We start from the raw sequence: 26,862 nt of genomic DNA, 5'->3' as shown, positions 1-26,862 counted from the left end.
GTGAAGTTATTTTATTTGGAAGGATAACCAGCTTTTTTAATGTGATTTAGTCTCATGATGCAGTATTCATATGTCTTAAATGAGGTAATCACCACAAATCATCACTCATCTTACCAGTTCTGAAGCATAAATACACAAGGCATCATTATATTCCTACAACATCACCTATCAAAGCTTCTGTAGCTTCATGCTAAACTAAAATGAACTAAACTACAACCTGAGATCAGTTTTAAAAATATATATGTAAATGTCAAACATAATATCATTAATCCTGTACTATTTTTTATCTTAACTTAACTTAATAAGGTGATTTAAAAGTTGATATGGCAAACATGTTAGCTTATTTAAACATTGAGCAGACATGGACAGAGACATTATCCTTCATTTGGAGTTGTGTTTGTGCCCATCTAACGGATGTGACACTCTCCTTTTAGCTCTGGTTTAGTTTCCACCAACTCCTGAGGGAAATATCTGGATCCTTTGCTGCTAAATGCTCCACTATTTTAAACAAGTAACTTTGTCTGTCTGTAGTATGCTGGGCAGGTAGTGTATGGTGGGTTTTTAGAGGTCTTTTGCTGAAAACAGCTCCCTGCTGTGATTGCAAACAATTCTGGTGAGAGCATTGAATCAAAACAGTAAAGTTGCTAGCTGTAAAACAAAAAACGCAAGTTAAAAGATGCAAAAAAGTTCTGCAGAGAAAGGAAATGCAAAGTAATAGTTCTCTGTGGGTTCATCATTAACCCTTTTACATAACACACAGCCATTTGTTCTGTTGTAAATATAAAAATACTGATTGGAGCAGCTTTAAATTGAAAACTTCATCCCATGCAATTTAGTATGGACGTGTACATTTTCTGCACCCCTTCATGTTTTTCATTATAATCTGTTCCAATCTTTGGATCCAATCTGCTCCCTTATTGCAGAAAACTCGACCTTTTCAAATGTATTATATTAATATTTACCAAATATTTACCTTTACATACATGATACAATTCAGAGAAGGAAATCTTCCAAATTTTTTCATGTCTTGCTTTGAAATTTCACTCCAACTAAACTAGCCGATTTTTAATGAGATATATTGAATCTATGGACCTCATTTTCTCATATGATTGAATTTACAACTTTCTGCATGTCCTTCAGCTCACATTAAAAGAGTTTTTAAAAATGCCAACATATACATTTATATCTTTAAGTATGTGAATGTTGATTTATATTATTTAGGTAGAAGTAATCAATAATATATAATATATGATAATATGATTTGATAATCATGTGACAAACTAAAGTTCATGTTCTAAAACAATGAATCTGCAAATTCCTTTAAAAGCTTGTAAATTCACCCAGGGGATGTCAAATGATTTATTTTATCTCAAAAATTGAAATGTAAAACTAGTCTTAACCACACACACACACACACACACACACACACACACACACACACACACACACACACACACACACACACACACACACACACACACGGTATGGACAAGCTTCTCTGTTATGGATCTAGTTACAGGCCATGACCACTCCACTTGCACGCACACACACACACGCACAAACCACTTCCATGGGAACCCTTGCCAGCTCTGTCAAAATACAATGGCTATTTGTCAGTGTCATGTGTAGTTACACACCATAATACACACACACACACACACAAACAGTGATAAAGAATGCTTTGTGATTTTATATCCTGAATGACAAAACCACACATTCTTTTTATTACCCATTTCAGCACTAAACCACACTGTGACTCTGATTTCTAGGTAAGCATAGCAGCAGACAAACTCCCCTTCAACGTGAGGATGCAGGTTCTGCTCTCTGCTCTGCTGAAGCCTGTTAGCTGCAGGGGATCTGACCTCTGACCTCCCAGGAGAATGGCAAACAAACAAAAGAACACAAAGACTGAAAAATTCACATCTAACTGAAGTTGAAGTGTAACAAACGGACAATGCATTGATTGACAGATGTAGATTCAGTCAAGAGGCCGGCAAGTTTTCCATAATTCTGTGTCATTAAAGCTGCACTGATAAATATTTTGTATCAACAATGTATTAAATGACATGTAGTGATAAAATACTGATGCTTGTACTGATGAACCAACAGGGAATTATCACCAACTCTCCAGTTTCCCACAGCTCTACAGAGCGTTGTAGCATCTTTCAGCTCATTGTTTTGATTTTACAGCCCAAAAATTTACTGTCTGTTCAAAAATAACACAAGTGAATTTTAGAGGTGGTGCGATTGCATATACGACCAACAGAAAGACGCGAGTAGATGCTAATTCATGCCGTGGATTTCTATGCAAGTTCAAAATTGCTCAGGAGTTGGTATTAGACTTACATTCATCAGGTAAACAGGCAACTGTTTGCTGACAAGCTCATCATAGCAACTCTATATGAGTCTTGCCTCTAACTGACGGGAAAAACAAAACTTTGGGGGGGAAGTAATCTACAGTAGTAGCAATCAGAGAGAGGTTTGTAGAGCAAAAGGCACTCTTAAACATGTTGTAAGATGCATCGAAAAGTAACTAGTGAGTTTTTAGTTGGAATTGCATAGTAGTATTTAGAAAAGTTGGCACATCCAGTCATCATAGTTGGTGCTGCACTCATCACTATTTTACAGTGGAGATGATGAACTGGGACCTACATCTTAACAGATACAGTGTATTTGCTATTGTATGGTACATTTTAAAAGAAACTCTTTTTATAATGTGTTAAGATGCTTTCCAGATGTGCCACCACTGTTTACTGTATTTTTTTCTTTCTTTTATTTTTTGATGTTAAAGACGAGCATCCTTTTTATGAATATACAGTATAATTTGTTCATTAAGTCGAATATGTATGTCATATTTTCTAGGGATTAAAAACTCAGTCACACTGTACAGTAATTGTTTTCCTCCCATTATGCATCTTGTTAATAAAGTATATTTACTTATTCAACCAAGGAGAAAAAAACACCTCTCAGCTTCCTGGATCATCTTCCCAGCTCCAGCCTACTGCTTGGAAACTCCTCCTTTACTGCTCAACTGGTCCTGATCTGTTCTTGCTCCCCTTCTTCCTCCTCCTCCCCCTCCTCCTCATCCTCCTCCTCAGACATAATTGTCCTGGGACACAAAGAGAACTAGGTGAGAATGTCTCGACATTCCCAGGTGATAATAGCAGAAATATGTGCAATGAGGTTTTCTGTATCTGTGTACGTGTTTGAGTCTGAGGTTGAGTATCATTCCACCACATACAAAAATGGTCCATATTCAGAGATTTGCAAAGGAGTCGCCTTTCAAATTTTTCCTCTGAGTCACTACACTATCTTCACCTGCATAATTAAGCCAGGTACTACCTATTGATGTAATTTATGTTGTGTGGCTGCAAATATCAAGTTTCCTGCACATTCTTCTTATCTTAAAGTGGCATTAAGTTATCATTTATTCTCATTCATCTGTCCACGCCTGCTGGAATTGCAATATGGAGACTTCTTCCACTCAACTAATGAAAACATTAAGTTTTTTTAACAGTTAAGAGGAATAACTTAGCAAATTACAGCAAAGTATTAATGCTGAAATGATATTCAATCAGTTAATCAACAGTAAGTCAATCACAATTGTGGAATGTGACTCAATGAAAACAAAAAAAAACCTTTTAATTGAGTGTGATTGTTTTCTTGCAAGTCACTTTCCATTTAGGAGAATAAACACTATAATGCACTTTGATTTGCACCAACCCATAAAACAAGGGTTATACAAATAAAGTTTGACTGATTCACTGATTGATGAACATAAAGGCTTTGATTCAGCATGATGCTGAATAAAGAAAAGAGCAAGTCTGTGTACGATCCTCCTCCTTCAAATGGATTGATAAAGTTAACCAAATAAAGTCAATTAATACTTGTTTATTCCATTTTTAATGGTGTATATATTTATCCTTTATGTAACTGTGCGTGTTTAACACTGGCTGATAGCGTGAGTGTAGACTGTGTATACTGTTGACTGGAGAGCAGCCAAGCCACATGTTTTTCATCGTATGGAAATGCACTGATGGCATTCTGGTGTGTCCATCATTCATTGCCTTTGATCAGCAACATTATCTGCACCTTTTTAATATGTTCATGTAGCACTATGTGACAGTCAGAGTGTTTTTTTTTTAAAATATCCGCTTTAGTCTATATTCATTGACATAATTATTTCAGAATTCACACTTGTTCCTCTTGATCATTTCAATTTTAAATCATCGATCGATCATTCAATATTAAATGATAATCACAGAATTAAGGTGTTAACGTTTCTCAGACAAAACTGTTTTGTAGCAGACCAGCAGTGAGAAGAAAAGAGGAAATTATTTTGGGCAACTTCTTGAGCAATATGGCCGGACAATGCTTTAAGCAACAGGCAACAAACAAACCTGTGCCACAGTTCTGTGTCAACATGATATTGCTATGATGTCATTAAAGCAACGATAGTGAAGTAAACTCTACAAGCAACTTCAAAGTTGCTCAAGTTTTTTTTTTTCCTTTGTCCGTTGCTGCTTTCAGATATTCTATTACTATGAGCCCCTGATGATAACTCAGGTTTTTTCAGCTCAACACTAAACAACGCTCTCTGGTCACCATGGGCAGCATCACCACGGTAACAGCGCTGGAATGTGGAAATACAGGATGTGCGATATTATTCATCAGCAAACACTGCACCAGAGAAAGGCTCAAAGTTACAAGTGTACACACTTAAACCCTTTTTAAGGCAGGTGACTGAACTTCTGGGTCTGCGATATGAAGGATTTATTAGGGGTGTAAAGCCAAGTTGCTTTGTAAAGCCAACGCCTGTGGTTAAGTTGTGTGTTAAATGTGTTAGTTTTGGCTTGTGATGTTGACAGCTGAAGGGATGTGAATGCGTGAAGTGGGTCCACATCACTTGTACAGTAGATGGGTGTGACTCAGTGTTCTGCACTCAGGTGTCAGACTGTATTAAGGGAAATGTTTGTTGGCTTTTAAGCAACATTTCTTGCCATCTTTATATCTATATATATATAATCTGTCAATTCAAATACTGATTTTTTAAAATTATTAATAAAAAGATAAATAACACCTGTTTTGTCTGGGTCATGAAGGATAAAATAACCTGCATCACTTCCAAAAAAGTTTGGCTGTTTTGATTCTAATTTCCATGAACATACATATTAACAGTTACAACATTACCACAATTGTTATTATATATTGAACTGATGTATCATTGCTATGATTCATCCTAATAACATATTTTACTTTAGATGTGAAACCACAACTGATTGATAACCTGAACAAGTCAGCGCCCTGACTGATTGAACCTCTCACCGCTCCTGTTCTTTTATACCAGGCTATAAAAAGACGACAGGAGACTAATTATTAACTATGAACACTCCTCCAGTACCCTGAAACTCTACACCATATACACACACACACATACACACAAAGACACATACATGACTGATGTTGAACTAATGGGTGGAGATGAATGGAGCAGCTCAGTGACCCGTCAGAGAAAAAATAACCTGGTACATGAAAACAAGTCTGTAATAAATCATAAAGTGATTTTGACAGAATGTTTATTACAAAATAGAACAACATTTGGCAATAAATACCAGTATCAAATATGTTTGTAATGTCATTATTGGTTCTGTTATCATAGAAATCTGTTTTGGTCTCAGTGAAAAGTGTTCCTCTCTTCCTTCAACATGTTATTTACCTAAACACATCACTCAATGATTGCATTAAAAAGAGATCTTTGTTGATAATGTTACTATTGTCCAAGTTTGCTCAACCTTTTGTTTCACACCTATTCAGGGTCTTCAGCCATAATCATTGCCTTATGTAACCACAAAGTACACAAAGATTTCTTACTGTATGTTCTAGTATTTCTCAGAACTACAGTAAGACCACTTTATTTCCTGTCACAATGCAGAGTAGAGGCAAAGAGTCTGAGTCTGGTGATATGCTGTTGTATTGTCAACAAATCTGATGAAAAGCCAGAAAGTATTGCCTGTGTATGCAAACTCTGATATAACTTATTCCTCTGTGGCATAGACCATCATTGTTGTCCAAAATACATCAGTGAGCCACACTGTTGCACTTGTTTGCATGTTCCATCATTATCACAAACAAGGGCATTGTATTTATCTTGAATCGATACCACAAACACCGTCCCGCTGCCAGAGATGCTCACTAGAGCATTAAATCTGCAGTTGGAAATAATCCATAACAAATAGACTATTTACTCAAGTTTGAGTGATGTTTGCTAAAAACTTTAGTGGCTCCCAGTTGTAGGAAATTATTTGTCCTTTTAAAAAACTATTCATTCATGAATGCTTTAAAAAAAAAAAAAAAAGTCCTCTTCTGTATGAGTCAAAAGGCTTGAGACTGCGTGCCACAGGGGAAGTCAGAAAGTACAGAGAAATGGACACATTGCTGGTTTTGGTCGTTTCATCGGATTTATTGACAATAATAAAAATATAGAATATCACCTGCTTTCATTTTACAAATTTTAAAAAAGTTTCACAATTTATTTATGGCACATTTAAGGGTTTTACTATTTTTAATAAACCAAATAGCTGTCTAGCATAGTTACATTTTCTTTTTTTATCTACAATTTTGACAATAAAATATCTAATAATAATATTGTAAACAACTTCAATCAGATTGTACCGTTCTTCTGAGTTATGTGATGTTACCGTGCCACATGGAGGAGGTCAAAGGTCAACTCTGTGACATCAAAGGCCAGATGCTGATGCATAGAGTCAACAAAGACCTCTGGGCCTCCTGATTGGCCGGTGGTGTGCTGGAAGTTTTTGAGAGCATCCAGGAGAGAGAAGATGACTCTGGCACGCTGCTCCTCTGAGGGCGGGTCCGCCCAGCGATGGCGAGGCAGCGAGGGCGAGTGGAGGAGGAAATAGACCGACGACATGTAGACTTTAACAAACTCCTGTTTCAGATAGGACAAGTCTCTCTGCAAACACAGACATTGATACGTTTCACAAAATTAACGCAAACCTCGTGGAAGAGAAAAGCCACAAAGTTACTCATACTGAAAAGCCACAAGGTTACTCATACTGACAGCACCCTCTGCAGGTTTGTGCTGCAGACACACACACACACACACACTGTCTTACCTTCTGTGCTCTGCTCATGTGGGTCTCAGCATACAGCCAGGCACTCTGAAAGAAAACACAAAGTAATATCAGTGCAACTGAACGATTATTGAGTGCTTGAAGAACTTCATTACTCTCAATTTCTGTTGCTGTTTTGTGCCTTTTGGTCTAAATGTGGCTTCACAGTTTGGCTAAGAACAGGATTCAGGGTACAGGGTAATTTTTGGTATCAGTAATGCTGAATACGAAATGTTAAGAGAGTTTAGAATATCAGCACAAAAAAAGCTAAAAATCAACAGTAAAATCCATACTGGTCAAAATGTACTGGTTATCATATGCTGGTATAGCAATAAATTACGGAAATATAACAAAAATATAATCATCTTGCGATTGATCATATTTAAAAGACAACTAGGAATAAGTTCAACCATGCTGCGCTACCCACTGACCCTGAGAGCGTCCAGCAGGTCTGGTTGGTCCAACAGCACAGGGAAGGTAGAGAGGACAGGACTGCATATAAGATCTGAATGAGACAGAGAGAGAGAGAGAGGTTCTTTCTTTGAAGTGTGAAAATTTGCAGTTTGGATAAGAGGCATAGAGGATGTGTGTTACCTGCATTCTGCATGGTAGGCCTGTCCATCAGTAGTGTGTCAGCTAGCAGCTGTCTGTGTAGAGCGAGCAGGTGGACGCAGCTCAGACTGTGCAGCAGAGTGTCTGGAAGCAGACTAAAAGGAAACACACACTAGTCCTTAAGGTTGTCAAAAGTATTGATACTTTTTCAATACCGCGTATTAAAAAAACGATACGATCCCCGTTAATTATACATGTGAAATAAGCTTGCTAGACCCACCAGTCACATGGTCGGTCTAGCAAGCTAAAGTTTAAAAACTTTAATTAAAAAAGGAAAAAAATAATCTATTTTGTGTGCCTAGGACTATTTTTTTTTTTTTTTGCTGTGGTATCGAAAGAGGTATCAAGTGACGTTTTTTTTAATCCTAGTATTATATTGAAGTTTAAAATTCTGGTATCGTGAAAACCTTATTAGTCAGTAACACTTGGTGGTTCTGCTCACACATGCAGGTGGTTGAGGTGAGCCATTGATGTGTCCAAAAAAATCTGGTAATTTATTGATAGAGAAGTAGATCACATAATCCACAGGGCGTGTTTCAAGTCATTTATTTCTTGCTAATCCTCACACCTGAGCTGAGTTCTGGTCCGACTGTTGGTTGACTTCAACTTTACAATCAGTTTGGGTTGCCGCCTGGACTGAAGCATCTGCTGGAAAACACCACCTGGAGCTGAGAGGAGAGGACAGGAGAGGAGAGGAGAAAGACAAGTGATTATGATCTAGGACGCCAATGTTTCAAATCTACAAAATGAGGAAGCCATTTAGTGCCTATCATTTCATGTCAACAAAACCTACAAAAACAAACTCTCAAGAGACTTCCTGTTTTAAGTCTTTGGTTTTCAACCTTACTATGAAGAAACTTTCAGACTGTACTGCAGTGGTAGTGAGTGTCTCTGCTGTGTGTTCTTACATCCTCTAGTGACCGAAGCCTCCACCGCTACGTCCTTCTCATAGGGAGTGCCACCGTTCACTGGCAGCTCATAGGTCCTACACACAGATTAGATTATATTAGATTAGATGTTTAAATATTAAGTGCAGGCTTTTTTAAAATTGATTCTTATTTTATAAACATTGCTCCATCTTTTTTTCCATGGACATCAATGAAGAACCTGCTTACATACTCAAGGAAGGGTAGTTCAAAAAATGATGACCATTAATGATCCTTGTATGGAAACAGAATATGTACATACAGAATATAGAAATATGTGTTTTTGTTATATACATGTCAGATATACATGTCTGTATGTCTGTGTGTGTATAGTACCTGTTAGGGAGTGGATTTCCGGTGTCATCTGTCAGTTTGAGAAAAGCCCAGCCACAGCTCAGGTCTCCTCTCTCACCTGTAGACTGAAACACACACACACACAGAAGATCAGACACGGTTGCTTCCCAAAAACTTTATTAGTCAGTGTTCACTCCTAGAAAGGGGGATTCCACTTTTTCTTTTGTCTTCCATCACAACAAAACGAAAAATACTGTGGTTTTGTGTGTGAACCTGTGTAATTCTATTTCTCTTATCTGCATGGACTACTCGATCTCATCACAGTCACATGAGTATCTGTGTGTATATGTTTGTCCTTACATTGCGTATAAAGGTGACTCCCAGTTCAAAGAGGATACCGAGGTCAGGAGACGCAGAGTTGCAACGTAGGAAACAGTCTCCATCTAGGAGGGCGGGTAGGATACCCGTCACCTGGGACGAACACAAACACTGGATTTCAGATTTAGGTTCAGCTTTAAGTACAACTGTAAGTTAAATGGTGTGGCTTTGTGTTAAGCGTTTAAGGTGCCAGTTCTGGAGAATTTTAGCGTTGTGGCTAAGAAAAACCATCAATTCAATGTTCAATGTTCATAATGTTGTAAATATAACAGCTGGGGTCTTCTCATACCCTTGGAGAGAAGCTCCAGGTCTTGGGGCTCTTGGAGTTGTAGGTCGCCCTCACTGTGTGGATGTTACTCAACACCTGAAACACACAATCTGTTTCAATTTCATACTTTCACTGGGACATGGCACGTGACAGTTGAATAAGCTAAATCAAACAGTATTTCCTATATTGTTCTCACACTGCAGAGATTTGGGTACAGTAGATTTGTACAGTGTGGCCAAAAGCTGTACATACAACAGAAATACCCCACCTGAGTCCCATCAAAGGCACAGACGCGGATGTGTCTGCTGAGGACCTGAACGCCAACTCCAGGAGTAGGAATCATCCTGCAGCTCCACAGAGTGAAACAAACACAAGTCCTGACCTGCCGAGCACGCACCTACACGACAAGAGAGGACAGGAGACTAAATAACTGTTTTTGTCAACTGTTCAATAGAGCATGTTCATGATTGGATGCTTAGCAGCGTGAGAAATCTTGAAAACACAACATGCCCAGAGGGACAGTCTCACCCTGCCAGTGTCTGGGTCCAGGAAGAGGTCACTGAAGGAGAGCTGTGATTGGCTAAGCTCAGGCTGAATATAATGACTTCCTCTGTATGTCACACCTAGAAAAAGACATAACCGGTTACTGTTTTGCCCTGCAAATCATACAGTATTTATTAGTCAAATAAAAAAAAGTCTGTTTCTGGAAGTAGTGGTAGAAATGTGGTTTTTAATTACTTCTAGTGAAGGCAGAACAGCATACAGTACATCACAAACATGACTGATGAAATGCAACACAGAAAATACCAGTAAAACCTTATAATATAAAACAATCTGATAAAAATGACCATGGAGTTAAACTTCTTTGACACAAGTTGAAAAATGTAAAATCCTCATAAAGGTAGTGTTTGTGGCATGGGTTGTGTGTTAAGCATTGCATTGGATTATAGTGTAAAGTCTCCTCATTTTGTCAAACCCCTGTACATTACAAAAAAACTGTTTGTTTTTTAAGCTATCATGTGTTTTAGCTGTATTTTTTCCAGTAAATACTTAATTTATCTGCAGTGTGTCCTAACAGAAGAGTGATGGAGTTCAGCTGTAATCAGCAACTGCCAGACAGTTAGTTACAGTCAGTTAGTTAGGTATACTAGTGTGTATGTGTGTGTGTGTGTGTGTGTGTTCATAAGAGAGCGCATAATGAATGACCTTCCTCCACCAGCAGTTTATTGAGAGTTGATGGTCTGAATCCTGAAGGTATAGCCCCCATGGCAGAGAGCACATCTGTTGCATCGATCTGTCACACACACACACACACACACACATGCAAACACACACTGTGAAAACCATGAATACATTGTATATACACAATACTCACAATTATGGATTTAACATCTGTCGCACTAGCAGTAGAGTTTGTAGAGTTTTACCTCAGTCAGAGCCTTTCTGACAGTCGACCAGTTGGAATGTGCAGCACCGCTGTCAAAGAACGGAGAACAACAACATGGAGTTATTATCATTATTAGAGTCAAACCAAAAAGCAATTGATCTCTTGTTCCACTTTAGTACCAAAAACCACTGACAAGGTCCTTTTGTGCAAACACTTAAATTTGAGGAGCAACACGGATCCAAGAACCTCTAAAAGAAAGTAATACACAGTACAGCCATTAAACTTTCATTTAAAATGTACTATAGAGTCTCTGTTTCTCTTACTCAGTCAGTTCTTCATCATCTTCCTCTGACTCCTCCTCATTTTTGTCATCATCATCATCCTCATCTTCATCATTATCTTCATCACTGACACTAGAGCCGATCTGAAACATGTTTGATCATCAGTTTGACAAACTACAGTGACTAACACAGTATTACAACAACACTGGAAAGTTTGTGGTAGAATATAGATTTACTTTTGTGGGGCTATGATTTTAAAAACACTATTTATTGTGTATTTTGGCATAATTTGCACAAATAAAAAGTAAAGAACATATAAACATGTTGCAAAAACTTAAATCTGTGTGAAATAGGGTAGAGATCAATATGTATACATGTCTTGTTATGTATGGAATCATCAATATACACCAGAGTAAATTGTATTTTCATGTCGTACTAAAGCTCCTCAGCTGTTCAAATTAATGCTAATAGTCAACTGTTGGACACTTGACTGTGATCCAGATGTTCAGCTGGTTGTGTACCTTCAGGTAGGTTTTTGGAACAACTCCTCTGTTGCCTTTAGTGTCCTGAGCCAGCCACCATCCATCTGCTGTCTTCCTGATAATCCTCAATACCTCCCCTCTCTGAAACAGTAGGGAAACATACAACTCATAACAGTGCAACTTCACATTATTTGTGCATTACTAACAAGCAGACCAGTCTCTGCCTAAAATGAAAGAAGTGTGTAGTTTTCAAGCTTGTCAAGACTGTGGAAACCATGATTTGGGGGCTGAGAGCGCCCTCTTCTGTTTTAAATAAATGTAATAAAACTATTGAGATGCAAAAAAAAAACTCTTTCTTTTTAGGTCACGTCAACATACTTAAAGTATTTTTTTCACTCCTGTTTATCTACCTCTGTTTCCTGTTGAGACTCTTATTAGACATCTGTATTTACAGATAAGCAGCATTTAATTAAAGCTAACGTACAGAGCCTGAGATCAAGTAGAGGGTTTAAAACTGAATATAGTTGTCCTGATAGTGTAAATTATTACACAGTTATACTATTGTGCAATCGTGAAAAATGCAAGTAATCTGCATGAAGAGAGTGGAAGTGGTTGAGAAGGGGAAACAGCTAGAATGTTCATAACGTAGGCTGCATCTCCAAATAAACACTGGCAACTCATTTTAACAACATCTGTAGAGCTCAGCGTGTTGCTGACATGTGGCCTGTCTGTATTTGTGCTTTGTCTCGGACTCTGTCACAGGAGAAACTTCACCTGAACAGACAGATCTCCTTCCTGTTCTCCTCTGAAGTCACTGAGGGCTGTGTAGATGCGAGGGTCTGACTGAGAGGGCGGTTTCAGAGCTTGCTTCTCATCTTCGTGGTCATCGTCATCATCGTTGTCGTCGTCATCATCATCATCATTGTCATCATCGTCATCGTCATCCTCGTCACTGTCATCCTCACTATCTTCCTTTGAAGCATCCCTGTGGATCAAAACATGATAACGTGAAAAGATATGTTAACATTTCCATGTTTTTCTTGTTCTCCTACAGTCTAACAAATGTTGTGCTACAAGGCTCACATGCTGGATGTGAGATTAGACTCATTTCAATTGATATTTTTAATTTGATATGTCTGGGGTAACTCCTTTACAAGCAAAAGCTAAGCTATAGAGTATACAGTTTCAGACCAAAGAGAGAGTATTGTGAGATGTACATAATAAAGCACTCCTGAATGATCCTCTCATTATTTTTTGCCTTTGTAGGAGACATATAGGTTGCTGACCCTGCTGCAGTACTGGGTCCTGGTGGTGAAAGCTCCAGAGAGAGTGTGTTCAAACTCTCCAAGATGTTCTGCAGTCGTCTCTCCTCTTCTAGTTTCCTCTGATCATAGTTTCCCACTGGAGCCAGCTCATCAGCCTAACAGCATATCAAACAGACAAATTATGACGTTAGTTTCGCCACTTTAAGATGACTGAGGTGCTGCCTAATAGACTTTCCCATCCAGAAAACAAGAATATATAGATTTGGATAGAAATTGTACATTTTCGAGACACAAACTACTCAGAAAGATATTGGTTCAGTACACAAAACACTGGTCTTTGTCAAGAAACCATGTATAGCTCAAGCAACAGCATTGTTGTTGTAATTTTGATCATCTAGAAATAAAACCTAATAATTGCACAATTCCACTTGTTACAAATATTACGTTTTCAGCTTAATTCACATGTTTATTGACAGTATGGCTCTAACCTTGGTCAGTTTCTTCAGTGTCTTTAGTGTCTTCTCTGCTGAAATCTGCAGTTCTTGACATCTGTTAAGAATTGGAAACATTTAGACTCGCATCACTCCTCAAAGCATCACATGGAACAGACAATTAAAAAACACCTACAGAAAATCATATTGTAACAGGATGAAAAAAGGGTAAAGGGTCAACAGCCGTGTCCTAATAAATAGTTTTGATGCTAGCCCGGGTGACGTCCTAGTCTTAACAGGACTGGAGTAGCTCTGTCAGAGTTGTTTACCTCCGAAATGCCTCTTCAGTGGATTCAACCTTTCTCTGCACAACTTTTAACAGACTCTCCACCTGGGTTAGAAGAACAAAGAGAGGAAACAAAAGTGAATACAAGAGTGTTGTTGACACCAATGAACAGTTGAGGTTGAACTGCACAGCCCATAAATTGCCATCTGTACATTGACTGAACATACTATCAGCAGGCCAACCTTAATTTAAAACATGTCCTTTTAATGCCTCTCTGCTTCTTTACCTTGCAATTGAGGACATTTCTGTTAGTGTATTCTAGAAAATTCGGCACGCATTTTATCCACCAAGGAGTTACTTTTAGGAAATTCTTCACTTTTACCTTTGTTCTCATTGTTCACCGAAAGAAACTTATGGGAATAGCGAGCTGACCGAATGGAAAAAGTGAAACTCCATTGTAGTAAATAACATTAACAGTTACAGCTCAGTGTATTTGCTGAAAAGTGTCTCAGGACGACTTGACAGCAAACGCTGTGATTCATCTTCAGCTATTTATGGACGGTTATGCTAACAGAGGACACAACTGTAAAAAGCTTAGACAAACAAGTTACGGAGCTGCTAATGTTCAAGCCTTAGGATCACTTAGTTTGTCTGGAAAGTGATTGTTTACTGGTACGGCTGCAATGACTTATCTCATGGGTCTGTCAGTAAGTTTCATGCAATGCCATAAGTAACTGCTTTCTCAGCCGAAGTGGAGTCTATACATCACCGCGAAAAACACGTAAACTGGCGCGATGCTGTAACAAACCTGTCCTTTGATTTCGTCCACTTCTCTCTGGACCTGCTGCAAAGGTCCTTTTCTTTTTGGTGGCATTTGTACGCTGTTTTATTGTTTATAATCCATGTATTAGCAGCTCGCCTAGCTGGACGCCATAGCTGTTGCTAGACGCTACACTTCCACAGGTCGCTAGGCAACCAGGTTCTTCTTCAGGGCTTGTACTTGACTGTGATTTCAGTCGTATTTATTATGTAAATATAATAAGTATATCAGTAAGTATTTTTATGGAAATATAATTCACAATGTTTGTTGTGCATTTATTAATTTATTATACATACATATTTATTATTGAGCTCATTATACATAAATCCAGAGACTATCTGATATGCTTTGTCCCCGATTTACTGGCGGTTGGCTTTAAGTTAGCGACACCTACTGGACTGGATGATAGAGATGAAGAAAATCTACTAAACGATTAGCTAGTAGTGTTTTATAACTTTATGGTTTTATTATGATATACCTGTTTTATATATAATCATCATTATTATTTATTTTATTCTTTTATTTTATTTCATTAACATGTTGCTGTTTTATTATAATCTATTCATTTTGTGTATTTAATAATTTTGTTTTTTTATTGTTATTTTTATTGCTTGTATTATCTTTTATTATTAATCTTTTATTATCTTAACTATCCATATTTTATTGTTGTCCTATTCAATTAACTCTATTGCTTTTTAATTATTTTGGTGTGCATTATTCTCTAAATCTATTTTAATATCCCTCGTTTTGTCAGTTGCTTGTAAAGCACTTTGAAAAGCATTTGATTTCTTTGAAAGGTTCTATATAAATAAAGTTTGACTGACTGACTGATTGATTGATTGATTGATTGATTGATTGAGAAAGATTATCAAATATTGCTGCTGCTTCATATTGTTTGTGTTGAATATAACACATATATTGTTCCTTCTGGTGTTACGGCAATTCTTTCTATTGTAACTTAAAATCCCAAACAGTAGCATACGTGTTTATACAATACTACAAAATCAGCCATAAATTTGTCATTAATAAACTTAGAAACTTCTTGCCAATCTTTCAGTATACTTACAATGCCAAAATAAATGAGGCAGTTTCAGGATGTGCAGAGCGAAATGAGCATATTAATATCTTACCTAATATCTCTTATTAGTCAGATCATTTTAATCCTATTCACTGTCCTTGTTAATTGCAGCTCTACAGCTCCACATCTGGCCGTGCACTATCATGCACCACAGCAGACACGTGCTGGTGCATAGTTGTGTAAGTGCCTTTAAAAGTGACCTACAGAGGGCGTATTGTTGTGAAACATGCTGCATTCAGGTACTCTTATTAGCTTCCCTTTCTTCAATTTAGAGTAAAAAAATTTGGTTTTGAAAGACATTTTAGGTAATTCTCTGGTGAAAATAGGAATTAATCACTTACAGGCTCACCAAAAATCATTTGCAGGGGATGTTCTTATACTGTTTTGTTTCGGAAATGCCGGAATTCCCACGTTTCTGGTAGAAAATGAAAGCAGCACATACTATTTGTCTCCATTCACTCCCAGTTATGTCATTTAACTGTCATGGCTGTCCCCATCGCACTCATTCAAGGGGCCAGTAGAGGACTGGGGCTTGAATTTTGCAAACATATCTTGAAAAGTAAAACCCCCGCTGGCGTTATAGCGACATGCCGAAACCCGGACGGAGCGGCCGAGCTGCGGGGCCTGGTCGGTCAACACCCGGGCAGGCTGACGGTGCTCCAGCTGGACGTGAACCGGGAGGAGGACATCCGTGAAGCTGCTGGGCGGGTGAAGGAGAGCTTCGGTCGGCTGGATCTGATAGTCAACTCCTCGGCTATGCTTCACCCCTCCGGAAAAGGAGAGACCAGCCTGAGGGATGTTTCTGCTCAGGTAAAGATGGTGTTTGAGCAGCTCTCTTAGTATGAGGAGTGAAATAAAAGTGCTGTTAAGTGAAATTCAGAGAGCTGGGAAAGCACTGTCACATGTGCTCATCTCACTTTAAGTGCTTCTCTACAGTGTCAGGTGACCCCTTTTTCCAAACTTATGTTACAGTTGCCTGATAGTTGCTCAGTCATCTTCACTCAAATCACTATCTATCTATCTATCTATCTATCTATCTATCTATCTATCTATCTATCTATCTATCTATCTAATCAAATCTCTTGGACTTCCAGCAAATACTGACCCCATATTTTCATTCATTATTTTCTGTTTCAGGGGATCATTTCGACCTTGACGACCAACACAGTGGGTCCACTGGTCATGGCGAAGTATTTTGCTCCCCTCCTACAAAAGGGCGGAGGTGGTTTCGGTCAGCAGCCTGCAGAGAAAGCCAAACAGCATAGCGGCATCATCGTCAACATCACTGCCAAAGTGGGATCCATTGGTGATAATGGTAGGTATTGTGGGAAAACCACTAACCACCGTCTTCGGTTGAAAAGTCTGCTTTTGCATGGCGACAAACTACATACGGAAAGGTTTTAATTTGTCAAGTACATTACTGTACATGAATTACATCGACCAGCACTGCTGCTTTATAAAGTAGAAGATGGTACTATAACTCTAAGTGTTTCCCTTTTAGCTTCTATGGTAATGTATGCATGTTAATGTATGGTATGATGCATTTGTCTTCCTAAACATCCTCTCTCCACTCCACCCTCTCCTCTCAGGTCTTGGTGGTTGGTACAGCTACAGAATGTCTAAAGCAGCTCTCAACATGGCTACCAGGAATCTATCTATAGAGCTGGGCCGCAGTCGACCAAAGGTAGGTTTGAGTGTTCTTGAAGTTGACTTATCATGAGACAATTGGTGGCCTCTATCTCTCTTTCAAGACCAGCTTAGAAAACATGTTGGGAAATGGATGGATGACGCCCTTACACAAGCATAGAAACCTATGACCAGTATCTTATTGAGAGTTGATGAACCTGCTTCTGATTTTTCCCAGGTGGTGTGTGTCTCCTTACACCCAGGAACGGTCAACACAGACCTCTCTCGGCCGTATCACAAGAACGTACCAAAGGACAGGTTGTTCAGTACCGAACACTCGGTGAACTGTCTGATGAGCATCATAGAAACACTGAATATCGAAAAGACCGGCAAGGCCTACAACTGGGATGGGACCGAACTGCCCTGGTAGAATCAATGAATGCACGACAGAGAGAGAGAGAGAGAGAGAGAGAGAGAGAGAGATTTATAACTTTTTGATGTTAAATCTCAATAGCGTATGGACCTAGCAATAAAAGTTGGACTTTACACTGAAAAGTCAACAGAATTAAAGCTAGTACTGTACAGGAGGTTCCTGGTGGAGTCTAAATAGATGGAGTCAAGCCTCTTCCACTACCTCATGACCAGCCGAAGTGCTTAAATCAGGTCTAACATTAATGTTGTAAATAATGCCATCACATAAAGGCCTCAATATGTGGCCTTAAAACTTGATGCAATTGGAACTATACAAATGGTCTAATATAGTTTGGTGAGGGCTCATTTGGGGGATAATAATAATCTAATATCTATAATTGAGGGTTTTTTGCAGTGTCAGTTAATATCACAATGTCAAGTGTAATTAAAAAAAAGCTTCAAGTTTCAGGTGTTCCTGAATATTATTGTTGTGGTTCATACATTATTGTTGAATAAAACCATTTTTTGGCAAAATACCTTTCATGGTTTGAAGAATCATCACAGTGTGTTTTCACTTAAAACTCATTAACAGTAAAAATAAATTATGTGGTACATGAGCAACATCTGTTTCTGTTTAGGTTGCACCTATGTGGGTTAGAGATGCATTGCAGTTACAGCAAGTCTTCACTGTTTCACAGCAGCTTTTGCAGTTACACCTCGAAGGCTTTTGAAGTGTGACATCCTCAGTCACAACTCTTAGGAAGGAAGCGTGTCATTTCTATTTTTATACTACTGTGCTTGAACAATATATAGTGATATATAATACAATAGTCATGCAGATTTGTTTGATTTTGCTCTCAGGCACAAATCTGCTGCACATTATGTATTTACATGTGTTTATGTCTGTGCAGGCCTTGTTTACCGAAGAGGAGAGAAGAGATTTAAGGCACAGTGGGCTATAAGTAATTGACTGGGTAATGACTTGAACTAAATCCTGTTAAGGGATTTTTCCTTTAACACCTATACAACACTGACCTGATTCTTAACCAAGTGTAGGTTACCAGGTTAATTAATTATTCCTATTATTACAACCATACGGTGCAAAAAGTTAAACGATGTTCCTAATTTAAGAGAGAGAGAGAGAGAGACTTTTTCTATACTTTATAAACTTGTCCACTTCTTGAATTACAGCTATAAACTGCACATTTATTTCAATGACTGAGTGAGCAGAAAAGACTCTTGCTAAAGCACAGCTACATACTAACTAACCAGAAGATGGCAGCAATTCAAGACTATCAATGTGCTTTGGTATCCACATCTTCACATTTATTACTTTCCCAAGTGAGTTAGTTATGTTATGGCATTAAAAAGGGCTATTGTAGTATTATCGTCTTCATCACAGTATATTCAGTAATTGATGCTGTTCGGTAAGATGGTAACAGTGATATACAATAATATTCCAACAGTGATTGAAGTTATGGTGATTTTTGACTCTTTATTGTACTCCTTAATCTTGATAGTATTTTATGGTGTGACGTTATTATTCCCAGTGAACTTCGATTGTGTCTGTCATACTTATGAAATGGTATTGTTGGTTTTTTTTCATTTCTTTACATGACTGCATTACAGTCTGTGCATATACAAGAGTCTTTAAAAATCTTTCATTATCTCAGTTTTCTGATCAGCTTTCTAGCATCAATCATAGACTTTATCTATAGCTTAAAGGATAGATTAACAACTTTTCATGTCTGTCTTAAAACAACATTAAGGTGTCCATATAATCACTGAAAGAGGTTTTCTTTGCTGTAATCATTCCTCCCGTTCATACTTTCCATTAAAAGATTGTCAAATGCACTTTCAATGTAAGTGATAGAGGCCAAAATCCACAGTGTGTCCACACAGTCATTTAGTGCAAAAATGAATTTAAAATTTATCTGAAGCTTACATGAGTTCAGCAGTCTGAGTTAGTCACATCAAGTGGATATCTGCCACATTTACAGGCTTTTTAGCATTGAATTTCCTCTTTGTCTTTCCTCGGAAGGTGTTTCCCCGTTGAGCTGCAGCGGAAGTATATTGACAAAAGGAAGGCCTCTGGCACAAAAAAGACTGTAATGTGGAAAGATATCTACTTGATTTGACTCATTTGGACAACTGAAGTTTCATATTAGCTTCAGATAAACTTTTAAATACATTTTTGCACAGAAGGAGGCTTGTGGATTTTGGCCCTCATCATTTCCATTGTAAGTGCATTATGAAGGGATCTTCTAACGGCCAGTATGAACAGGAGAAATGAATACAGCAAGAAAACACCATTTCAAAGTTCATTTAGGCACCTGACTGTTAACTGTGAACTCGTCCTTTAATCCTATAGCATCTATAGGTTTAGATACCCATAAAGCGTTTGAAAACTGAGACATACATTGAAGGAACAAGCAAGCAAGCAAGCAGGAAATGTTCTAACGATTGCTTCCTTTATCAAGATGTGACTGTTCGACCTTTGTATCTTGACTGAACTGTGCTTGCTATCTAATGCTCTGTTTGATACCATGTCTCACTCGAACATCTCGGTTCTCTCTTAAAAAATAAATCTTAATTTCAATTAGGGCTGGGCGATATGGACGAAAGCAAATATCACAATATTTTTGACCAAATACCTCGATATCGATATTGCGACAATATTGTAGGGATGACAATTGGTGCTTTTACAAAATATTTACACAGTGAGATTTATGATAATCGTCAGTAATGTGGATATAATGACTAAGTGGATAAAGGAACAGCGTGGTAAGTTCAGAAAATTACATCACTTTACTGTAATGCTTCCTTTAAAACCAGGAAGAAGGCAACGCTTATGCCATATCGTGATACTACAATGTCAAAAATCACGATATCGATATAATAGCAATATATTGTCCTGTCTTTATCTCAATGCGACTATAGGCCTACTTGTTTAAAAAACGATGATGTTACATTTTATCTTCATTTCAATTAACGCCTATTGTGGTCAAGATCATTGAAAAGAGACGTGTTTGCAGACATTCCAGATTACAGCTGTACAAATCAGATATCCTACAAATGCTCTGTGGCATAACAAAAAGACTTGTTATCAGAGGCTACTCCTGAAAGAAAGACATTGCTATTGTTGGCTTTGCCTTTGCATGTAAGTACAGGGTTACTACAGTTCATTTTCGTGACTGATGTGTTGACTGACAGCTTTGTGCGCACACATCACGCGTGGAGAGGACTGTGGGGAATGAGGATGACAGCAAACAGTGACGCTTATAAATAAAGCGCCCACAGCTGCACAGTGTTTTCTCTCTGTATGTGTGTGTCTGTGTAACTTTGTTTAATTTCCCAGCGGGGAGCCACCGAGGTTAATTTTGCATTAACCGAGACACAGGACGTGCCCTTTGACGTATGTCTTCGTGTAGAATGTAGATATACGAGATTTAGTTTTACTGCAAAGAAGAGAGAAAACCGGTCGGAGGAGGTGAACGGGTTTGTGCCTTGGTTGGAGGAGCTGGTGGTGTGACGTAGCAGTCCTCCGACACACACACACACACACACACACCGGCCGCCGCTGCGCCTGGCAGGATCTGAATGTGGGGAAATGACCGCAAGTGACCTCAAAGGAAACACTGTATTTTAGCGTCTGTTGGCACTTCTATTTCACATATTTTAGCTTGATAATTTAGGGTAAAATATACGTTACGGTTGCGGAAAGGCAAGGAGTAACGTTAGCTGCTCGCGCGATTGTCCCACTAGCTTGCTAAGCTAACGTTGCCCGGTTTCTCGTTGCTAGCGATCAGGCTCTTTTCGGTTTTTTTGCCCTGCAGATGCTAAGCTAAGCTAGGCTAGGCTAGGCTAGCTGCTGCCATGGATAAAGCCAAGTCAATGATGGACAAGAAGGGAGCGTCGGGACCCTTTCATGTCAACAACGGGCAGAGCCAGAGGGGCTTTCATGGCCACGTCGTTGTGGCCGCTAACGGCGGCTGTTGCAGCAGCAGCAATGCATTCGGCTCGGGCACCGGACCCAACAGCGGCACGTTAGAAAACCTGCATCATCTGCACCGCGGGGACGATGCGGAGTGCAACGGGTCCCCGGCCAAGCGGTGCAGGCTACGGAGGAGGACGGAGTCGGTGAGACGGAACAGACCCCGTAAGTGTCAACCAGCTTAGAGATGACCGCGTTTGTCAGCCAGTATCATTACTGCAATGTTTTTTTTCTAGTATGTCAGCGGCTGCATGTTGTCAGTACAGTGAACCAGGTATCTGCAACCCTGCTGTGCAATACCGATCAGCCGGAGCTTTGCACAACCACGCCGTGTTGCAATGACAGAGCAACGACCTCTGACACCCAGCATGTATTTTGCCCTTTTTCATTAACTGTTATGATCATTTCACGGTTAAATTATGTTTCGGATCACTTCTAGGTCTCTTCATGATCAGATTAAGTCATCTATGTCACTCGTTGATCTGTCCAATCTACAAGCCTGCCGTCGTCAGGGAGACCCCTTTTGTTTTTATGAACCCTCAGGTTGCATTTGGTGCGCTGTGATTGGTCGATACCCATGGTCAAAAAGCTCCTGATAAGTGGGCCTGGCTTGCGTCAGCCAATCAGCACAGGACTCTTGTCTCCAGGAGGCAGGGTGAATGGGCCGGGTCCCCGCCCCCTTATTTACCGAGTATTTCGGGTGATGTGGGGCAAGATCATCCGGAAAACTTTGCACTTTTAGCACAGAATGTTGAAAAGTGGCATTTCTTTCGCTGTGTGAAGTCTGTTTAAGTACACAAGACTGACTGAGGCTTTTAAAATAGTTATTTTTATATTTATACATATACATTTCTTGCATGCACCTGTGAGCTGATATTTGCATCACTATGAAGCTTATAAGTGAGAAGAAACCTGGTAAGTGTGTGTTGGTTTATGTTTCTATTATATTAAGCAGTCCTGGGTATTAAACTCTGTTCACTTATGTTTTTCTTTAAGTGAAGTCTCATTTTATGATTCTGTTTGCCTATGAAAACAAATCATTCCAGTCACTTATTGCCTTTAGTTCATCACTTATTTGTAAAGATTAATGTTTCAGTCAGACAGCTTAATGAGAATGTTGCACATTTGAAGCATGATAGAGAAAGGTAAATATTGTAATTTTGAAAACTTAAGCATAATAGTGTTGACTTTCTCAGCTAATGCAGTTTAAAGTCATGCTTTTGCAAACAGCTGATTGCTTTAAATGGCAAGGACTTGTAACTCTGCACAGTGCTGTTCAGCCAAACGCCAAGGGTTTGTTGTGGTAGCATTTGGCTGTCATGGTAAAACTTGTTCTCAGTCTGTGGAGATATTTGCTGAGAGACAAGCTGCAAATTTAGGAGCCTTGTTGTTATGTCAGACAGTCAGCATTCCTTACATCTGTCTGTAATAGTGTTATGGAGAGACAGAAAGGGTGTGGACCTCATTTTTGTTTTGCTTTCAAGGGAATATTCTTGATTCTCAGATTTCTCTCATTGAGATATTGTGGTTCACCATTTTAATGTGTACATTAATGAGTTAAATTTCTACCTAAATCTGCACCGTGTTTGACCTTGGATACACAAGAGTTGACATATTTTTGGAAACTGTAGGATTTTACTCAGGAAGTCACTAAGAAACCATTTGACTCAATGGGGCAAACATCAGTTCTTTATTACCGTGTGAGTAGGGATGCTTAAGTAAATATAGCAACATCAATATTGATACTTACTGCTATATCCATTATTGCATATCACCTACCCCTAGTCAGTAGCTCTTTACTGTTTCAGGGTGCAGTTATTCATTTATTGTGTGGCTCCAACTCCAAATTTTTGATTATTTCTTGCGGTTTTAAGGAATCTTTTCTTTAGGCTACATCCTGATAATCTGATGCACCAAATGGTTTGTTACACAGAACCATCTGAGAAGTCGTCCTTGGCAACTGTTTGCAAAAGGGCAAGCGCTTAAGAAAAATACTGGGCAGGTGATTTGGATGAAACATCCGTCTATCACCGTCCATCATCGTCTTACCTTGCGAGGCAGCTGGATTCACAAGATCGTGCGAGAATGCTCGTAGGACGCTGATTGGTCCGACCCACCGCTGATTCGGACGCAAGAGCATAACTTGAAGCCTGACGAGATGGATTCCTGTGTGATCTCAAGATGTCGTGATCTCGCGAATCCAGCTGCTCCGCATGATAAACATCCTGTACAGTATGGCGAAGTGTTGATTACCATCTAACAGGTTATACCCGTATAAGACCAGCTTTTGCTTGCCGTCCTTCAACAGATACTAAACTTAGTAAACAAGGTGATTGGTACATACGTTTTATGCAGCTCTGTGTATCATTTCAAAGATGCTCTTGTTCAGCTGCCAAACAGTACCATTTCTACTACTTTTTCTTTGATAGGCAGATGCATAGGAGTCATCCTGTGGCATTTGCAGTGTCTGTACTCAACCTGTTAAACCTTTGCCATGAAACTACATCAAATATTGTGCTGCAAAGGGAATGGCATTTCAGCACTGGCTATCTCCTTCCACTGTAGTTCTGCTATCAGCGGTTTATTCTTTGTAAAAAATAAATATCCGACACAACAAGATAAAACAGAATCACCAAGTGCTAAAATGTACAAGGACTTCTTTTGGTGGCACAGACATGTTGACAGCTTAGACAGCTTACTAGACACACCACAGTAGATAGATTTGTGTAGCAATGAGTGATAAGACATATTTCCGTCTTAAGTTGCACTGAAGGGATGAAAAGCTAAGTACCAGTTGGAAAACAGGGAAATCATCATGGGAAAATCCCATTATACACAAAATTGACTTCCTTGTTACGAAGCATAATATCGTCTATAATGTCATTATATAGATGCAGACAAATTGCAATAGCAGTTTGCTGTGTCCTGTGTTTGCTGAGGTTTATGGTGATGCATAGTTAGTAGCCTGAGAACGAAAGGCTCTGTAGCAGAAGTGGCCCAGATTACATAATTAAGGGCACATCTCGTCAGTAAACTTTGAAATGTCCGGTCAGAGCTCCTCTACTTTATGACTGTGTTATCCTTGGATGGAAGCCAGTCGTCCTGATAAACCCGGATAACCCTCTAAGCTTTTCCCCACCGCGGGCCGACCCTGGAATGTATTCCCCTCAGGGATGTGATTTTTCACTTTTGTCCTCAGATATTTTTTTTTCCTGCTCAGGATTTTGAGGAGGTTTAAGATCTGGGTTACTTTCGGGTAATACTGCCTGTAGTTACCCCTTGTTTACATCAGAAGCAACCTGCCAGCAGTTTTTTTTTTTTTCCTTTTTGTTTTGTTGAAAGAGAAATGCCTTTATTTTAACCCCACAGGCTCCTTTTACAGCTCCATCACACATGTGACAGAGCAAAAGTTTCTTTTTTTAACTTGTGCAAGTTAACTTTCCGTTTGAAATTCCCCTGGTGAGATTTTTAGTGCCTGTTTTCATAAAAGTGAACCAGACTGACTAAAAAATGTGACTTAAAAATGGTATGAGGTAATTTGGGGAAATTTGTGTACTTAATTATTTTAGCAGTGCATCTGTTGCTTTATTTTATGCTTAATGCACTAATGCATTTCTATAACCCTTTGTATCACACCTTAATCCCCCTATTTGCCTAAAACAGGTCTGTGGACATTTTGCCGCATAGCTATACTCTATGTCAGTATCTTATGGGTGTGGACAGTATTAGGCTGAATAAGTTGATGGGCATTCAAGTTGAGCTTGGCAGCCCAGCGCAGAGAAGTCATTACAATGATAACAATGGAAGAAAGTGAAAGAAACTCTCTTACCCCATCAAGTTCACATACAGTGTGGCCTGACTAGGTGTAACAGACCGCTGCTTGTGTGTCCATGTGTCAGTGAAACACATGGCTTGGAAGGAGGCGTGCTGCACCATCACATCTGCTGTGTGGGGGTCACCTTAAAATAAAAACAGAAAGCTCAGCAGTATCAGTGGACTATATTGTTATCTGTATTCAGTGTTCAGATGAGTTGCGGTAAGACACACATAGAAACACCATAGGAAGGAAGTCAAGTCAGATTTTATCATGAAGCAACAGCACTGTTTGGTGGAATTGTAATTTGCATTGTAGATAATGGAAATAAAGTCTGAAACTACATGGAAGTGGTAGCAGACTAAGTTTTACATGCAGTATCATATTTGCTGCAGGCCACAATCAGTCAAAACAACACTGATATGTTTTATTTGCAAGAGCATCAGTTGTTTTTGCCTGAACTTTTCATGAAATCCGGATGTGCAGAATACTCAAAATGACATACAGCCTGCAATGTTTGGTCTCGTTTTTTTTTGAGAAATGTAGACTTGAACATTATTGTGTGACTCAGTGTTTTGACTGAGTCACAGGGAATTTCGCATTCAGCAACAGATAACAGGGTGATATGACGTAGGAAGTCAGGAAGAAAACATACTCTACCTGTAATTTGGATGGAGAGAGATTTCTGATGTCTTAGTGACAGAGGTGTTGAGACTAGGCTTTTGCTGCTGATACAGGGTGTTTTTTTTTTTTGAAAGGGGAGAGATGTGTGTGTCTAAAAACGGGAGTGTATAATCCAGTGTAGTCATTGGAAGTCACAGAAAACTCACAGTGTTTAATTCTGTGCAATGGCACACCCAATTTCCAGATGGTTAGGGTCAACAGTTTCATCCTGTGTGTGTGTTATATTAGTAACAGAATAACAGTAACTCCCATTTAAAAATGATGTCAACAAGGTGTGCTGCAGGTCGAGTCAATGTTCTACTACTGCGCTGCCACTTGCAGATGGATCAGATGGAACAGGGTGTGCTCACAAGTTTCAGTAAGGGTGTAGATGATTGGTGGGTGTGGGTGTAGGGGCGGGGGGCAAAGATCATAGAAATCAAGATGATGAATTGGCACGCCCAAAAACCAAATGAAACTCCTCCTTCCACCTGAAACTGTGAACAAAGTGTCTGTAAAGTGTTTGTCCTCATGGCCTCTCTTATATTATTTTACTAGAGACCAGCAGCCAGTAAAGTGGTTTCTTTCTCAGTGACCTGCATGTTAACCTGCCTGTGTTCATTCAGATTAAGTGTTTATTATTAGTAGTGGTAAACAGGAGCAGCAGGAGCAGCTGCAGTGCCAATAGTAGTGGTAGTAGGTATTAGAGCGGC

The 26,862-nt window shown here is 39.1% G+C and overlaps 3 protein-coding genes across 5 annotated transcripts in view; 2 read left to right on the top strand and 1 right to left on the bottom strand.

Moving 5' to 3' along the window:
- Positions 1–6,007: 6,007 nt before the first annotated feature.
- nphp1 (nephronophthisis 1) lies at positions 6,008–16,090 on the bottom strand. Of its 2 annotated transcripts, none has more exons than XM_044373577.1 (20): positions 15,983–16,090; positions 13,787–13,848; positions 13,515–13,575; positions 13,048–13,181; positions 12,536–12,746; positions 11,801–11,902; positions 11,322–11,422; positions 11,039–11,087; positions 10,818–10,905; positions 10,140–10,234; positions 9,880–10,008; positions 9,633–9,707; positions 9,326–9,436; positions 9,008–9,090; positions 8,654–8,730; positions 8,314–8,413; positions 7,728–7,840; positions 7,565–7,638; positions 7,137–7,181; positions 6,008–6,973 (listed from the first exon to the last, which is right to left on the bottom strand). In XM_044373577.1, exons 1-20 carry the CDS (start codon positions 15,998–16,000, stop codon positions 6,695–6,697), a joined length of 2,007 nt encoding a protein of 668 aa, XP_044229512.1. In that variant the 5' UTR covers positions 16,001–16,090; the 3' UTR covers positions 6,008–6,694. The 2 variants fall into 2 exon arrangements, with proteins under 2 accessions (XP_044229512.1, XP_044229511.1); XM_044373576.1 differs by lacking the exon at positions 15,983–16,090 and adding an exon at positions 14,552–14,726.
- Positions 16,028–18,214, top strand: zgc:65997 (uncharacterized protein LOC794398 homolog). The gene is made up of 4 exons (XM_044373578.1): positions 16,028–16,451; positions 16,779–16,956; positions 17,231–17,325; positions 17,506–18,214. The coding sequence occupies exons 1-4, from the start codon at positions 16,125–16,127 to the stop codon at positions 17,695–17,697; spliced, it is 792 nt and encodes a 263-aa protein (XP_044229513.1). The 5' UTR covers positions 16,028–16,124; the 3' UTR covers positions 17,698–18,214.
- Positions 18,215–21,071: 2,857 nt separating this feature from the next.
- pank1a (pantothenate kinase 1a) overlaps positions 21,072–26,862 on the top strand; it is a 27,988-nt gene continuing 22,197 nt past the window's right edge. Inside the window, exon 1 of one of the 2 annotated variants that reach the window (XM_044372668.1) lies at positions 21,072–21,837. In XM_044372668.1, coding sequence (XP_044228603.1) covers positions 21,555–21,837 — 283 coding nt within the window. In that variant the 5' untranslated portion in view covers positions 21,072–21,554. The other variant, XM_044372669.1, reaches the window with a different exon arrangement.

The sequence above is a fragment of the Thunnus albacares genome, chromosome 14 (assembly GCF_914725855.1).
Source record: "Thunnus albacares chromosome 14, fThuAlb1.1, whole genome shotgun sequence".
NCBI lineage: Eukaryota > Metazoa > Chordata > Actinopteri > Scombriformes > Scombridae > Thunnus > Thunnus albacares.
This window is presented reverse-complemented; position numbering and strand designations above follow the sequence as displayed.

Coding starts and splice junctions, on each gene's coding strand:
- nphp1 (XM_044373576.1), bottom strand. CDS start 14,617: ATGCCACCAAAAAGAAAAGGACCTTTGCAGCAGGTCCAGAGAGAAGTG. Junction 13,576..13,786: donor ACTGAAGAGGCATTTCGGAG/GTAAACAACTCT, acceptor AATTCTTAACAG/ATGTCAAGAACTGCAGATTT. Junction 9,091..9,325: donor GAGTCACCTTTATACGCAAT/GTAAGGACAAAC, acceptor TGTGTGTTTCAG/TCTACAGGTGAGAGAGGAGA.
- zgc:65997 (XM_044373578.1), top strand. CDS start 16,125: ATGGCTGTCCCCATCGCACTCATTCAAGGGGCCAGTAGAGGACTGGGG. Junction 16,452..16,778: donor TGAGGGATGTTTCTGCTCAG/GTAAAGATGGTG, acceptor TTTCTGTTTCAG/GGGATCATTTCGACCTTGAC. Junction 16,957..17,230: donor GGGATCCATTGGTGATAATG/GTAGGTATTGTG, acceptor CTCTCCTCTCAG/GTCTTGGTGGTTGGTACAGC.